General features: G+C 38.9%; 1 protein-coding gene across 19 annotated transcripts in view; it reads left to right on the top strand.

Annotated features, from left to right (window-relative positions):
• Positions 1-18,036, top strand: part of NRXN1 (neurexin 1) — a 1,235,746-nt gene that overhangs the window by 550,927 nt on the left and 666,783 nt on the right. For all 19 annotated transcript variants that reach the window (XM_023557243.2, XM_003417609.4, XM_064277107.1 and 16 more), the window contains one exon: positions 3,970-4,408. In XM_023557243.2, the coding sequence (XP_023413011.2) occupies positions 3,970-4,408 (439 nt within the window). The remainder of the gene's footprint in view (positions 1-3,969; positions 4,409-18,036) is intronic.

Genomic DNA, 18,036 nt, shown 5'->3' on the forward strand with positions numbered 1-18,036 from the left:
AGTGATAATTTTGTGATTGAACAAAACCTAGTGTCAGATCATCACATTCCTATTTTTTAGCCCGTTTGCTCCCCTGGGTTGTTTTTAACCCATTTGCTACCTTTTCAGAATAGTTATAAAGATCAAGTTTACCACTCAGTGATTGTGTACGTCAAATTTCAAGGCTACGAATGAAAGTACGAAACGTATTACTCACTCTCCTTGGAAATTTAAGTAGCAGGGATTTGAGAAATCCTAATAAATGATCAGTTTGGAAGACAGCTACCTGGCCAACCAACTGGAACTGGTCCGTATTTATGCCTATTCCAAAAAAAAGGTGATCCAACAGAATGTGGAAATTATCAAACAATGTCATTAATGTCACACACAAGGAAAATTTTGCTGAAGATCATTCAATAGCAACTACAGCAGCACACTGACAGGGAGCTGCCAGAAACTCCAGCTGGATTCAGAAGAAAACATGGAACGAGGGACATCATTGCTGATGTTACATGGATCTTGGCTGAAACCAGAGAATACCAGAAAGATGTTTACCTGTGTTTTATTGACTATGCAAAGGCATTCGACTGTGTGGATCATAACAAATTATGGGTAACATTGCAAAGAATAGGAATTCCAGAACACTTAATTGTGCTCATGTAGAAACTGTACTTAGACCAAGACACAGTAGTTCTAACAGAGCAAGGGGATACTGCATGGTTTAAAATCAAGAAAGGTGTGTGTCAGTGTTGTATCCTTTCACCATACTTATCCAATCTGTATCCTGAGCAAATAATCTGAGAAGCTGGACTTTATGAAGAAGAATTTGTTATCAGGATTGGGGGGAGACTCATTAACAACCTGTGATATACAGACGACACATCCTTGCTGAAAGCAAAGGGGACTTAAAGTACTTACTGATGAAGATCAAAGACCACAGCCTTCAGTATGGATTACTCCTCAACATAAAGAAAACAAAAATCCTCACAACTGGACCAATAAAAAACATCATGATAAATGGAGAAAAGATTGACGTTGTCAAGGATTTCGTTTTACTTGGATTCACAATCACCACCCATGGAAGCAGTAGTCAGGAAATCAAATGATGTATTGCACTGGGCAAATCTTCTGCAAAAGACCTCTTTAAAGTGTTAAAAAGCAAAAATGTCACTTCAGGACTAAGGCAAGCCTGACCCAAGCCATGATATTTTCAATTGCCTCAAATGCATGTGAAAGCTGGACAGTGATTAAGGAAAAGTGAAGAACTGATGTGTTTGAATTATGGTGTTGGGGAAGAGCATCTGAATATACTATGGAGTGCCAGAAGAACGAACAAGTCTGTCTTGGAAGAAATACAACCAGAATGCTCCTTGGAAGTGAGGATGGGGAGACTTGGTCTCACATACTTTGGACGTGTTATCAGGAAGGTCCAGTCCCTGGAGAAGGACATCATGCTCGGTAAAGCTGAGGGTCAGCATAAAAGTGGAAGATCCTCAGTGAGGTGGATTGACACAGTGGCTACAATGATGGGCTCAAACATAGTGAAGATGTGAGAATGGCGCAGGACTGGGCAGTGTTTCGTTCTGTTGTACGTAGGGTTACTTTGAGTCAGAACCAACTTGACAGCACCTAACAACAACAACAAATGGTCATTAAAAGGGAAAAGACCATCATAGCAATGTGTTGAAATTATATATATATATATAAAAAAAAAAGTTCAAGTCTCTTTCAAATTTTCTATCGCTTTTGCATTTATGATAAAGGCCCGTGAAGCAAGGAAGTGAAATTCAATGTTTCAAATTGCTCTTCAAAACCGAACAATATCCCAAAAGAAACCTTAATTCTAGAAACAGGTCCAAATGAGAGTTAAATCATATTATCACCAATTGTTAAGATGATACAGTACACATAAAGATTTATTGAAAGTTGAAAATATTAAATAATTACAAGTTTAGATACAAACAAGAAGAAAGATATATGAATAATTATAAAGTAATTCCATTATTGAGTGCCACAATATCTCAGGAAGGAGCAAAAATAGATTGCCCTTCAATTTTTAGATTTAGAGTACTTACTTAACCTGGTGGTGTGAAGTCAATTCCAACTCATAGCGACCCTATGGAATAGAGTAGAACTGTCCCACAGGGCTTCCAAGGAGTTGCTTGTGGATTTGAACTGCTGACCTTTTAGTTAGCAGCCAAGCTTTTAACCACTGCACCACCAGGTCTCCAGAGTTCTTACTAGCTACTCTGAATATACTCTGGATATACTCTGAATATACTATGGAGTATATTCAGGTTATTTTAAAGCCTATGTTTTTTAACTTTAGAAAAGTCGAATAATTATGAAATCTGGGTCAGATGAAGTAGTAGTGTAAATCTGAGAGCTATCAACCTGCCTATCCAAAATTGCTTTTCTGTCTTTGAGAGTAGCCTTTCAAAGAACACAAAATGAGGGAAGAAGAAAAATATTGCGCTTCTCTTCAAGACAGTGCTTGTAGGAAAACGATTCCACCTCTGAAGAGTTTTAACTCAGACATTTTTCACTGTCGCGGTAATTTACACCCCAGAAGATGAGTTTGAAGATGAAGTTTTCCAATACACAGGCCAGCTGGCAATTTATGAACTGGACGTGCACACAAGTTTCCACCTTTTCCTATACAGATAGACCGAAAATTAAATCTAGGTTATCAAATTAGTCCACAACACCACATTCTGTGGTATTTGAACTGTAGTTCTAAATATTGGTATTAATAATAGTCTCTGATCTGGGAAGTGGGTTAAAAAAAAGTGAAGGAAGAATTTATTCAGCTGTCAGCAAGGATTTATTGAGTTTCTCCTCTGTGACAGGCACTGATCTTAGTGTTGGGCTATAGCGAGCATGGTCCCTGTCCACATAAAGCATAGGTTCTAGTGGAGATTTCTTCTCTTTTGAGGGGGGTATGGCTAATGCTAAGGTGACCTAGGAAATTATCTCTGTCACCCCCCCACCTTTTTTTTCTTCATTCCCTGAATTTTTCCATCCTCAAGGCACCCAGTTCACTCCTGAGATTATAAATCTCTCATTGAAATCCTCTCCCAGAATTGCTCTACCCTGCATAATTTAAGTGTTTAGAGGCAGATGTCAGAGTCATGAAACAATATACCCACCTAATACCCAGTTGCTCACGTGAGAAGCAGCCAAGTCTATTACTGTGGTTCCGTGGCACAGGTAATATGTTGATATCAAATAACAGAAGGATCTGCATCACCTGGGTGAGAAAATACTCCTTCCCGATCAATAGCTATGTTGAAAGAATTTCCAAATATTAAAAAATGAATCACAAATAAAAATGAAAAAAAAAAAATACAAGTGTGGGTAGCATGAAAGTAATGGTGAGAGGTTATAAAATTTGGAGAATCAGCCGTGAAAACCATTTTCCCCACTTCTAAAGATTTCCAAAGAAAGCCAATCCTAAGTCATCTTTCCCAGAGTGTAATAGCTCTTTCTCCTTTCAAGAGAGTTTTTTAAAGAATTAATCTAATTCCTTTTTGTTATGGCTTAAGTTTGTTTTCTCTTCTTTTGTTGTCAGTACATACTTGTTAAACCATAATATATATTTGCTCAAAGAATAAGGGCTATCATGTTCTTTATACTAACCCTTCTTCAAGATAAAGGTAAACTGAAACACCAGTGCCGACTGGACTTATTTAACTGGCACATATCAAAAGTATAAAATAGTAATTATATATGTGGGTGTCTCAGTTTCTAAACTTATCCCTACAGGGGATTAATTTAGAATTAATTATTTAGATTTCATTAAATTGGTATAGTTACTGTTCAGTGAGATGATAGTCAAATTTTGTTTGGCTGAAAATGCTGTCTTTATACACAGGAATGAGTTAAACATTGTGATTTTTCATGGTCTCTTTGCAAGTCACATGAACTGATATCAAGTTCCAGATATTAGACCATGGAGCCTAGTTTCTCACTGGTGTCTTCTGCCCACAGGTTGTGTATAAAAATAATGATGTAAGACTGGAGTTATCCCGACTTGCTAAGCAAGGAGACCCTAAGATGAAGATCCATGGAGTGGTCGCATTCAAATGTGAGAACGTTGCAACTTTGGACCCAATCACCTTTGAAACTCCAGAGTCTTTCATCTCTTTGCCAAAGTGGAATGCAAAGAAAACAGGCTCCATATCATTTGATTTCCGCACAACAGAGCCAAATGGCCTCATCTTGTTTAGCCATGGCAAGCCAAGACACCAAAAGGACGCCAAGCACCCACAGATGATAAAGGTTGACTTCTTTGCAATCGAGATGCTGGATGGCCACCTCTACCTCCTCCTGGACATGGGGTCAGGCACCATAAAGATAAAAGCCCTGCAGAAGAAGGTGAATGATGGAGAATGGTATCATGTGGACTTCCAGAGGGACGGACGGTCAGGTAATTTATTATTTTTTTCTCTACTGTTTTACTCCTGGAATACCCACCCCCATGTCTAGGTTATTAAACCAAGACATAATAAATATCTCCTGCATTTCTGTCTTTAGGGTAAGGAAATTTTCTACTATCGTTTCTGTTTCATACCACAGAAGCTATCAGAAGGAGATAAGCCATCATCGTAGCTGGGCATCAAACCCCAAATGCTCAAATGGTTTCCAGAATAGCTTCTTAAATGAACATTTATTGGATAATCACATGCCAAATGACAAAATTCCAGCTTCCTTTCATTTCCAATTATCTCTTTCACTACTGAATGTTTCAAGGTGCCTTAAGTGGCAAAAATATATACGTGTCATCTGTTGTGGTCAATTCCAACTCATAGAGACCGTATAGGACCACGTAGAACTGGCCCCTTGGGTTTCCAAGGAGTAGGTGGTGGACTCAAACTGCTCACCTTTTCGTTAGCAGCCTGAGCTCTTAACTATTGTGTCACCAGAGTTCAAAAAAAGAAATATATATATGTGTGTGTGTGTGTATATATGTATATATATATAATCCACACACAGAGAATGATCCACACCTAAAATCCTTAGTTTAATACAGCACACTCTTTATCCAGGGTGGATCTATGGCACTGAAACACTTTAATCAATACAATAGCATTTCAGGGACACAGGCAAAGCTCTGTCATCTTCCAAATAGCTTCCATTTCTGGTGAAAGACGAATGCTGTTCCAGAAGCAGGGATTTATTCCCCTGGCTTCTTTGTGCTGCCTGTTATTTCTGGGGGATTGAGAAGGACAGGGAAAATTTCCCTAAAGAGATAGCATTTACACTGAAGTTTGGGAGGGACTTAGGGGTTGGCTAGGATTAACTTTGGAGGGAAAGAATCATCCAGACAGAGGAAATAACAGAGTGGGAACAGCAGAGAGGGAGAACAGAAAGAGAGAGAGTGAGACAGAGAGGTTAACCTGTTTTAGGTTTATGTTGTTTTAGGTGCTGTCAAGTCAGTTTTGACTGATAGTGGACCCTATGTACAGCAGAACGAAACACTGCCAGGTCTTGCTGCATCCTCACAGTCGTTGCTATGCTTGAGCCCATTGTGGCAGCCACTGTTTCAGTCTGTCTCATCCAGGGCCTTCCCCTTTTTCGTTGACCCTCTACCTTACCAACCATGGTGCCTCTCTCCAGGTTTATAGCTACCTAATATTTCTGTGGAGTCCCTGGGTGGTGCAAACAGTTAATGTGTTCAGCTGGCAACCAAAAGTTTGGAGGTTTATATCCACCCAGAGGTGCCTCAGAAGAAAGGGCTAGCAATCTACCTCTGAAAAACAAACCACTGAAAATCCTATGGAGCACAGCTCTCCTCTGACACACATGGGATCACCATGAGTTGGAATAGACTAGATGACAATTTTTTTTTAAATATTTCTTTTATTATCTTCACCCAGTACTTCCATGCTCTGATTGTCCCTCTCATTTACAAATCAAATTATCTTCTTATAACAGAAGACAGCTGACTTCAGACCTAGCTACTGTCCGCCTCCTCCCATTCTCTTGTTTGCTTATATAGTCTATTGTCCACTCTGGTTTTCCCAGTAAATACCTTGGCCAAGGCATTTTATAATTTTGAGCCTTCATATGCTAATTAAGACACCGTAATAAGACCTGTATGCAGCTTTATTCGAAGTATTTGAGTTAACTACAGGCAGTTTGTGTGTGTGCACGTACCTGTAAGAGGGCAATTGGGAGTGACTCATCCCAGACACAATGAAGTGGAATCGACACCAATGGGGCCTAGGATTCTCCGTTTTTCTGAAGCTCTCCAAGTAACACTGATGATCGGCTACATTTGAGAGCCACAAAACCAGATGACATTTAGAGCTCCTTTTATACCTAATAATCTGTGTGCACTGTGCCCTTTCAGAAGGACTGCTGCAGTCCTGGGCAAAGCTCCCTTCCCACACACCCCCTGTCCTGGCTTCCTTGTCACTAGCTTACTCCCGGCTTCCCTGCAGTGGGTGTTTCCTGTTTTCATATTAGTGACACCTTGTTTTTCTGTGCATCAGCCAAGAAGGTTCTGTTTGCCTTCCTGGAAATATCTTTTTCACCCCATAAAATAAAGAAATGGAATGTATGAAGTTGGGAGTGAGCTTGGGAGAGGGTGGAGGAGAGAAGGGATGTCAGAGCAGACTGCTCTCAGCCTCAGATACCGTGGAGACTATGTTTCTGATTCATCCCTCCCAGGAAACTTCGCCTCCCTAAGTGTTCTTGTTTTCGTAAAGAAGTTTCCAAGGAAGATTAGTTGCCATTTTGTGCAGTCTGTGCTATTTTAATATTTTTTTCTCCAGTATCTGAGAAGGTTGAGAGAAGACAGCAATAAAGGTTTGGTGGCACAGTGGTTAAAGAGCTTGACTGCTGATAAAAAGGTCGGCAGGTCGAATCCACCAGCCGCTCCTTGAAAACCCTATGGGGCAGTTCTACTCTATTCTATAGGGTCGCTATGAGTTGAAATCGACTTTTGGGAGTTCTGAGGGGCAAAAATTATCAAACTTCATATCAGTTGTGTTTCATTCACCTAGAAATGAGGACTTTTCCAACAATACGAAAGTAAAGCATGGCCAATGTCAAAATTCTAGTCAATGGAGAGGGATGTGAAGAACAAAACGGTACTATCCATCCTTCAGTGATGATTTATATCTGGATATTTCCTTCCCGTCCTTATGTGGAATTGTAAGCATGTATATATGTATGTGTGTGTCTGTGAATGTACATGCACACATGTGTCTGGGTGTGAATATAGGCATGTGTGTTTGTTACATACACACACGTGCACACGGAGAACAAGATTAATTTGAGTTCTTTGATGGGGTCTCTTACTATAAGTAGAAAGTGCTTAGATGGCCTATTAGAATAAAAACCAAAAAAAAACAAACCCATTGCCATTGAGCCGATTTGGACTCTTAGCAACCCTATGTAAAAATAGGATCAAATAAATACCCTTAATCCTCAAGGAAAATGAAACTTACCTTTCTTCTTTAAACTCTTTAGTTCATCCAAATACCAATAGTTTATCAACTGCCCTATTTAAACCCTCATCAGAGAAGTCCAAAAGCAGAGAATGTCTAATTTAAAGGGCTCAATTCTGCGTAGAAAGAAGAGAAACATGCTACAGGAGAGTATTATTTGCTTTTAAGAAAACAAACAAACAAAAGATGATATTTTTGTTGTAATACAATGGAAAGATTCGGTTATTATGCTAGGTGGTGTTTTGATGGCTAAGTACTTACATGTGATTAAAATTTCAGATTTTGTGAACTGGAACAAACAAAGCTCATTTCCTAGACTTAAGTTCTGTCCTTTACTTAATGGAAAAAAAGAGGGCTCATATTACGTTGGCCTAGCTCAAGGGAGTTTAATGTAATTTTAATAGCAGCAGCTGTTAATATTTTATATATAGTATTTTAATTAAGTTCTATATTTGCACACTGAGTTGGTTTGGTATTGAGCAGCTTTTTAAAAATTGAATGAGTGGCTAGGTTAGCTTTTATTTTACCTAAATGATACTTCTGATTTTAGGCCAGTGAAATGCGAAGATTCATAGCTCAGTTAGAGCTAAGAAACTTGGAATTTGAAGAAATACTTTATTTTACCAATTTTTTCATATCCATTATAATCAGAGGCTATATGAAAATTACTTTTAATAGAATGTGGGGAAACGATATTGCTATGACATGAGGGCAACGTGGGCTGCTGCTTCCTGACTCATGGAAGATGAAGGTCCTATCTGTTGATTTGCCCGGGATACTCCTTAGCTGAATATTTAAAAATATTTAATGAGTCATATTATCTCTGTTATTAGTGAGTGCCGGAGCTTAAGAGTTATTCTTTCTGTTGCTGACCACACCAAAGGAAGTGAGAATATAAGGAGGCAAACCCATTTCCACACCTATTACCATCGAGTAGATTCTGACTGATAGCGACTCTATAGGACAGAGTAGAACTACCCCAAAGAGTTTCCAAGGAGCAGCTGGTGGATTCGAACTGCTGACCTTTTGATTAGCAGCCGAACTCTTAATCCCTATGCCACCAGGGCCCCATAAGGAGACCACAGCCATTAATTTCATGCCAGTAACTGTTGGTTATCTTAGTCAGAGTGTTAAAACCTTATTTGATGGACCCAAATGAATTTTTAGTATTCCCCAAACAGTTCATAATAGAAAATATGTATGAGAGGGAATACCTTATTTGTTTTTGTATCTATAGTTCCTGGTCATTACTCTTGCATAGCAGTTGCTCGATAAATATTGGGTATAATACAAAAATAAATAAATGAGTGAATGGCAAAAAATATATGAATGGCTTAGTGCCAACCCACCCCTAATATTATAAAAATAGTAGCATCTTTATATCTGAATAATAATAACACTCTTTTATCTGTAAATGCAACTTTTAAAGGGATCGCATTACTTTCTGAAAGCAGTTTATTTGGTGTGACACACGCTCCTTTTATGAATACACTACCATTCTCCAAGCCCAGATGTTCAAAAAGTTGAACAATTATTAGAGCAGTGTGGTAAGCCTGGGTACAAAAATGACAAGCTTTTATGAAAACAAGAATTTTATCCTTGCTTGTTCATGAGATCCTTCTATCATTCAGCAAACACATAGCTAGAAGGAAAATTAATCAAGAACAAAGGTGTTCTCTTCTTTCTGAGGGCTGGGATATGCAGACACAACAAGTATTTGTAGTGTCAAGGAGGATAGGTGCTCAGGCTATCCATCTTTTTTTGTTGATTTGCCCTTTAGTTCTTTGTTCATCAAAAGGTAGGTATATGATCTCCTTCTATGATGAAAAATATTGCTTTTCTTTGCATACTTTCCTAGAGCTTCATTTTTTTTTTTTTTTTGTAAAATTAATTTTATTGGGTTATTTCTAAGCCATGTCCCCTGCTCCATTTTGGGACGTGAGAAAGAAAGAGGCACTCTAATTTCTACACGTTGACTTAATACTGTTTTGCTCTACACATGATGTGGCTCTTTGATTGCCTGCTTCATCTAGCACACAGGGACATGGGAGGCCAAGTGGGTGGAGCCATGGATGGCCTGTCAGAGCCTGCACTAAGCTGACAGGAGAGGAATCGTGTGAAGTGCAGACATGATTTAGTGGATCAAACCAGATGACTTAAGCTGTGCAAAACGTGGCTGTCCTTCATAGACAGCTTGGCTACTGACAGACTAGAATCACTAAGTTTGTGAGTGAATACATGTGATTGAAGAGACTCATTACTCTGTAAACTTTGCAGGACTTACAGCTGAATGTTCCCTCACCCACTCCTTCTCCCTTTCCAAGATTCTTCTTTCAAGCTATCCTCTAGCCCCAGCCCCGACACAAAATAGCTGCCCAGGTATCTAGCTGAAGTGAGAATTGTGCTACAATTAGGATGAGGTTAATGACTGTTTTCTCTGGGCTCGAAGAGTGTTTAAATTTGTGTTAAGCTCTTTGGCTCAGCCAAGGGTATCCTCTCAAGGATTTTTACAGCAAACTGCCAGTCAATTTTTTTTGCAAGCCATCATTACACATTGAAATCAAAGGGAAAACTCATTATTCTTGTCAAATGTGGCTCGTGTACAGCAGGCTACAGCCGATTGTATCAGCGGTTATTCATGGGTAAGCCTACATTTAACAGCTAAGAAGCCATTGAGATTTGAATTGAAGTCATAGAGTTTCAGTTAAAGAACTAGAAATTACAGTGGAAAAGGCACAAGACTTTCTCTCCCCAAAGCACATAATTAGAGGTTTACAGTAATCACTGTTTGATGTGAAAAGCACTTTCTAGCTATCCATTACCAACGCTGATTTCTGTGTATACCATTCCTGAATCACCACTTTTAGATGTTTCTACTTGAACAACCCATTAGATCATTTCTCTCTTTAGGTCATGATTTGAACTTAACCTTTTGAGTACAAACACTCCTCCCATTCCTCTGCCTAGTAACCTCTTGCTTGTATTGAAATGATTTTAAGTAAATTTATATTTTATTTTGTATTCATCTCTGTAAGCCTGCACTCATGAATGCAAAGACTGAAAGACCTTACCAATAATTGACTAATTATTTGACTATCACGATGACCAGATGGGGTCAATTTATTTATTTATTTGTTTATTTTATTAACTTTTATTGAGCTTCAAGTGAACGTTTACAATTCAAGTCAGTCTGTCCCATATAAGTTTACATACATCTTACTCCATACTCCCACTTGCTCTCCCCCTAATGAGTCAGCCCTTCCAGTCTCTCCTTTAGTGACAACTTTGCCAGCTTCCCACTCTCTGTATCCTCCCATCCCCCCTCCAGACAGGAGATGCCAACACAGTCTCAAGTGTCCACCTGATGTTATTAGCTCACTCTTCATCAGCATCTCTTTCCCACCCACTGTCCAGTCCCTTTCATGTCTGATGAATTGTCTTCGGGGATGGTTCCCGTCCTCTGCCAACAGAAGGTCTGGGGACCATGGCCGCCAGGATTCCTCTAGTCTCAGTCAGACCATTAAGTCTGGTCTTTTTATGAGAATTTGGGGTCTGCATCCCACTGATCTCCTGCTCCCTCAGGGGTTCTCTGTTGTGCTCCCTGTCAGGGCAGTCATTGATTGTGGCCGGGCACCATCTAGTTCTTCTGGTCTCAGGATGATGTAGGTCTCTGGTTCATGTGGCCCTTTCTGTCTCTTGGGCTCTTAGTTGTCATGTGACCTTGGTGTTCTTCATTCTCCTTTGCTCCAGGTGGGTTGAGACCAATAGATGGGGTCAATTTTGAATGAGTTATATTAAATTATATTGAGTTATATTAGGGAATCCTGGTGGCGTAGTGGTTAAGTGCTATGGCTACTAACCAAAAGATCGGCAGCAAATCCACCAGGTGCTCCTTGAAAACTATATGGGGCAGTTCTACTGTGTCCTTGAGGGTTGCCATAAATTGGAATCGACTCGATGGCAATGGATTTGGTTTTTTGGGTTTCTTAAGTTATGTTAAATTAATGCTTATTTATTCTGCACATGTTTAAAAAGAAAAAAAGTCATTCACTGGTTCCCTCACATGAAAACATTTGTATTTTTGCACATTTTCTGCCAGCTGTCAGCATGTATATTTACTTTTATATAGTCAAAGTGACAGCATAAATATAATTCTTCAAGCTATTTGTTTAATATGATGCCATAAACTTTTTTTTTTTTTTTTTGCTCAAGATTATTTAAGAGATAAAATTTATCCTCTGAGAGTTTTTAAATCAGCCCCTGAGAATCGGAGCGGAGGTGTTCAGGAAAACTAAACTAGGCTCCCAGGCTTGCAGGATTCAAATGTTTTAGCATTTCTAAAGAAAAAAAAAAAAAAAAGAAGCTCTGCTGGTGCAACATTTAGGCACTCAGCTGCTAACTGAAAGGTTGATGGTTCAAACCCACCCAGTGGCTTTGTGGGAGAAACAACTGGCGATCTGCTCCGATAAAGATTCTAGCCTTTGGGGCAATTCTACTCTGTGACATGGTGTCACTGAGTTGGAGTTGACTCGACAGCACCCAACAACAACAACAACAAAAAGAAAATCACAGAGGTGAATGTTGGCAGGGCTCATCTCAGCACTGCCCAGAAGACTTGACTCCTTCCTCCCACTGGAGCAACAGGAGGAAATCATCTTGACTGAGAGGAGGGAGTCAGGCCATCCTAGGCCAGTGTTACTACCCGTTTCCTTATCTCACATCCTCTCCTTGTTTTGAATCCATGTTCCCCAAACAACCTTCCGATTAATATTTAGCTCCCAGTTTAAGTCTAATTATAGTAAATGGAGATAATGGACCATTTATGTAGATAGGAGTATTCTGGTTCCTGTAAGATTTATATTTCCATTTTAAATCAGCAAATAAACATTTAGATCAGAAGTTGGCATTCCCTGTTGGCAGAGTTAGATGGGAAGTATTCCATGTCCTGTGGTAGCTCATCTCTCACTGGGAATTAATAACTTGGCGTTCTTATTTTATACATTGATCTTGTGGACTTGGCAAATGTTAATCAAGCCTTGAGAAATGGGGCATTTTTCTGTAAATCTACCAAATCTCTTTTCCGGGCATGTCCAGCTATGGGGCAGACCCTGGACTATGGCATCAGTTGCACCTTGTGGAAGTAGGTACTTCCCTGACCACACCACACCAAGTGACCCTCCTTGTGCAGTGTGAGTAGAAATCTATGGAACTTCTGCAAATATATTTTAATTGCTGCAAAATATTTTATTTGATTGATAATTACAACTTCCCAGCAGTGGGTATGATTATATTTTTCTAAATCCATATGTGTATACATGTTGGTATGAATGTGTACCTGTGTCTGTATATATGTGATACATGGTGCATGTAACATATAACACACGCACGCTATTGATGGAAATTGTCAAGCAATACAAAAGATATGTAATCGAAGAGTTTCCCTTTACCATATCCTTCCTTTCTTCAGCAATTCCACTCATTCCTCCATAGGTAGCCATTAAAATATTTGATGTTTAAAAAATTCCATCAATTTTTATGTGTAGTAATATATCTATAAACATATGTACACATATAAAAAAAGTGTAGATCACTTTTTATCATAAACAACATCATGCTTCACCAATTATTGGATGACAAAAAAAATTACCGAGAGATTTTTTTATGCTCTTCTTTGGAGTAACATCATTGTAACCCTTAGTTGAATATAACATTTACTTAACCCCTCTACTGGTGAACATTCAACATACATGGCTTCTTTGTGTATATTGCTCACGAATTTCTCTAGGATAGATTTTGAGAACTGTACAATTTTAATATTGAAAGATGATGGGAAGTTATTTTCCTAATTGTTTAAATTTTCATTCTTATCTACAATATGTGAGGCAGTCTTTTCCTCTCATTCTTACCAATACTAGATATTATTAATCTTTTAAATTTTGCTGTAAGATTTATTTCTTCATATATTGGTTTAATTCCTGATGTTCTCAGCTTACAGGTGAACCTAAGTAAGGAGAAAAAAGATAGTAATATGCAGAAGACATAGAATTAAGATTGCATTTGTATTTTGTTTTCAAATAAAATTTATTTCATTTCCTATTATAAGCCTATTACGTGGTATCGTTTAAAAAAAGAAAATTAAAAAATAAAAAGATAAAAAAAGAAGCTAACCATTCATAATTCCACCACCACTAACTCTATTGTTAATATTTTTATTTATTTATTTTTATTATTTTATGAGAATTATATGTTTTGCATATTGTCATACTATATAATCAATATGTATTCTGCTTTTATAATTTCTGTTATACCTTTTTACTGAGTTTGAATTTGAATTTGTTAATAGGCTAGGAATTTGACAAATTTGTAACTTTGTGAAATCAGATTCTCTTTTGCAGTGAGAGGTTGAAAATTATAGATAAGTAAAATTGACCTCTAACTTAAAAAATCATTTTAGGCAGTAATTTCAAAAATTTAAAGCAACTTTAGTGACCATGACACAGTGGTTAAGAGCTTGGCTGCTAACCAAAAAGTCAGCAGTTTGAATCCACCAGCCGCTCCTTGGAAACCCTAGGGGCAATTGTACTCCGTCATTCCTGTAGGGTTGGCTGTGAGTTGGAATTGACTCTACAGCAAGGAGTGATTTAGTGAATTTCTGTATTTGGACAGGAGACACATTGAGTCCTAATGAATCTATTGTTTGCCTAAGCTTGCCTGTGAGTTAGTTACAGAGCTACGACAAGAAAATCCATCTTTCTCTCCAGCAAAAGCATTTCCCATCACATCGCACTCTTGTACTCCCTCTTTCCCAGATTTATTGCAGGAATTTAAAACTTGCAATGGAATTAACTTCTTTTAAATCTCACCTTCACCCCACATTTCTTCTTGCCCTGTCAGCTGATCTTACGAAAGTGGGATAGCCCCCCAAAATTGGAAGAACAAATTGCAGGAACTAAGAGGTTAACGATATCAGATCAAATCGTAAAAGTGGTTTCTGCTTTAATATCTAAGAGCTGATTTCAACAGTTCCTCCAGCCCCTTTACATAAAATTTTAAATGAAAAGTTAATTTGTTATTTATGCTAATGAACATTGTTAAATAAGCATTCCCTTATCTACTAATCCGGGGCAGTTCTACTCTGTCCTATAGGGTCGCTATAAGTCCGAATCCACTCAATGGCTTTGGGTTTTTCTGGGTTATCTACTAATCACCTTTGTTTTACCTTTTGCATATGCCACAAAGGAAACCATGGTGGTGCAGTGGTTAAGAGCTACGGCTGCTAACCAAAAGGTTGGCAGTTTGAATCTTCCAGGCACTCCTTGGAAACCCTATGGGGCAGTTCTACTCTGTACTGTAAGGTAGCTATGAGTCAGAATCAACTTGATGGCAACAGGTATATGCCATTAAGGAACCAGGTTAAATTATTAATATACTGTAATATGATTTTTACATTAAAGTTCTAAAAGACACATGCACACAAATATATTTACTTTTTTTTTAAGCCACAATTTCATTTCTTTGAAAAGTAAAACATCATACAATGCATAGTTGTTGTTGTTAGGTGCCACAGAGTCGGTTCCAACTCATAGCGAACCTATGCACAACAGAACGAAACACTGCCCGGCCCTAAGCCATCCTCACAATCGTTGCTATGCTTGAGCTCATTGTTGCAGCCACTGTGTCAATCCACCTCGTTGAGGGTCTTCCTCTTTTCCGCTGACCCTGTACCCTGCCAAGCATGATGTCCTTCTCCTGGGACTGATCCCTCCTGACAACATGTCCAAAGTATGTAAGACACAGTCTCGCCACCCTTGCTTCTAAGGAGCATTCTGGCTGTACTGCTTCTAAGACGGATTTGTTCATTCTTTTGGCAGTACATAGTATATTCAATATTCCTCGCCAACACCACAATTCAAAGGCATCAACTCTTCTTCGGTCTTCCTTATTCATTGTCCAGCTTTCAAATGAATATGATGTGGTTGAAAATACCATGGCTTGGGTCAGGCACACTTTAGTTTTCAAGGTGACATCTTTGCTCTTCAACACTTTAAAGAGGTCCTTTGCAGCAGGTTTTCCCAATGCAACGCGTCTTTTGATTTCTTCACTGCTGCTTCTGTGGCTGTTGATTGTGGATCCAAGTCAAATGAAATCCTTGACAACTTCAATCTTTTCTCTGTTTATCATGATGTTGCTCATTGGCCCAGTTGTGAGGATTTTTGTTTTCTTTGTGTTGAGGTGCAATCCATACCGAAGGCTGTGGTCTTTGATCTTCATTAGTAAGTGCTTCAAGTCCTCTTCACTTTCAGCAAGCAAGGTTGTGTCATCTGCATAAGGCAGGTTGTGAATGAGTCTTCCTCCAATCCTGTTGCCCCGTTTTTCTTCATACAGTCCAGCTTCTCGTATTATCTGCTCATCATACAGATTGAATAGGTATGGTGAAAGAATACAACCCTGACGCATACATTTCCTGACTTTAAACCAATCAGTATCCCCTTGTTCTGTCCGAACAACTGCCTCCTGATCTGTGTAAAGGTTCCTCATGAGCACAATTAAGTGTTCTGGAATTCCCATTCTTCACAGTGGTATCCATAGTTTGTTATGATCCACACAGTCGAATGCCCTTGCATAGTCAATAAAACACAGGTAAACAACCTTCTGGTATTCTCTGCTTTCAACTGGGATCCATCTGACATCAGCCATGATATTCCTGGTTCCACGTCCTCTTCTGAAACCGACCTGAATTTCTGGCTGTTCCCTGTCGATATACTGCTGCAGCTGTTTCTGAATGATCTTCAGCAAAATTTTGCTTGTGTGTGATATTAATGATATTGTCCTATAATTTCCACATTTGGTTGGATCACCTTTCTTGGGAATAGGCATAAATATGGATCTCTTCCAGTCAGTTGGCCAGGAAGCTGTCTTCCACATTTCTTGGCATAGATGAGTGAGCACCTCCAGTGCTGCATCTTTTTGTTGAAACATCTCAATTGATATTCCATCAATTCCTGAAGCCTTGCTTTTCGCCAATGCTTTCAGAGCAGCTTGGACTTCTTCCTTCAGAACCATCGGTTCCTGATCATATGCCACCTCTTGAAATGGTAGAACATCTACTAATTCTTTTTGGTATAATGACTCTGTGTACTCCTTCCATCTTCTTTTGATGCTTCCTGCATCATTTAACATTTTCCCCATAGAATCCTTCACTATTGCAACTCGAGCCTCAAATTTTTTCTTCAGTTCTTTCAGCTTGAGAAACAGCGAGTGTGTTCTTCCCTTTTGGTTTTCCATCTTCAGCTCTTTGCTGATGTCATTATAATACTTTGTCTTCTCAAGAGGCCCTTTGAAATCTTCTGTTCAGTTCTTTTACTTCATCAATTCTTCCTTTTACTTTAGCTGCTCAACGTTCTAGAGCAAGTTTGAGTCTCCTCTGACATCCATCTTGGTCTTTTCTTTCTTTCCTGTCTTTTCAGTGACCTCTTGCTTTCCTCATGTATGATGTCCTTGATGTCATTCCACAACTCCTCTGGTCTTCAGTCACTAGTGTTCAATGCATAAAATCTATCCTTCAGATGGTCTCTAAATTCAGGTAGGATGTACTCAAGGTCATATTTTGGCTCTCATGGACTTGCTCTGATTTTCTTCTGTTTCAGCTTGAACTTGCATATGAGCAATTGATGGTCTGTTCCACAGTCGGCCCCTGGCCTTGTTCTGACTGAAGATATTGAGCTTTTCCATTGTCTCTTTCCACATATGTAGTCAATTTGATTTCTGTGTGTTCCATCTGGCGAGGTCCATGTGTATAGTCGCCGCTTATGTTGGTGAAAGAAGGTATTTGTAATGAAGAAGTCGTTGGTCTTGAAAAATTCTATCATTCAATCTCCGGCATTGCTTTTATCACCAAGGCCATATTTTCCAACTACCGGTCCTTCTTCTTTGTTTCCAACTTTAGCATTCTAATCACCAGTAATTATCGATGCTTCTTGATTGCATGTTTGATCAATTTCAGACTGCAGCAGCTGATAAAAATCTTCTATTTCTTCATCTTTGGCCCTAGCAGTTGGTGCGTAAATTTGAATAATAGTCGTATTAACTGGTCCTCCTTGTAGGCGTATGGATATTATCCTATCACTGACAGCGTTGTACTTCAGGATAGATCTTGAAACGTTCTTTTTGACAATGAATGCAACACCATTCGTCTTTGAGTTGTCATTCCCAGCATAGTAGACTATATGATTGATTCAAAATGGCCAATACCAGTCCATTTCAGCTCACTATGCCTAGGATATCGATGTTTATGTGTTCCACTTCATTTTTGATGATTTACAATTGTCCTAGATTCATACTTCATACATTCCAGGTTCCAATTATTAATGGATGTTTCTTCTCATTTTGAGTCATGCCACATCAGCAAATGAAGGTCTTGAAAGCTTTACTCCATCCATGTCATTAAGGTTGATTCTACTTTGAGGAGGCAGCTTTTCCCCAGTCATCTCTGAGTCCCTTCCAGCCTGGGGAGCTCATCTTCCAGCACTATATCAGACAGTGTTCCACTGCTATTCATAAGGTTTTCATTGGCTAATGTTTTTCAGAAGTAGATTGCTGG

Source organism: Loxodonta africana, chromosome 26, assembly GCF_030014295.1.
Source record: "Loxodonta africana isolate mLoxAfr1 chromosome 26, mLoxAfr1.hap2, whole genome shotgun sequence".
Lineage (NCBI taxonomy): Eukaryota > Metazoa > Chordata > Mammalia > Proboscidea > Elephantidae > Loxodonta > Loxodonta africana.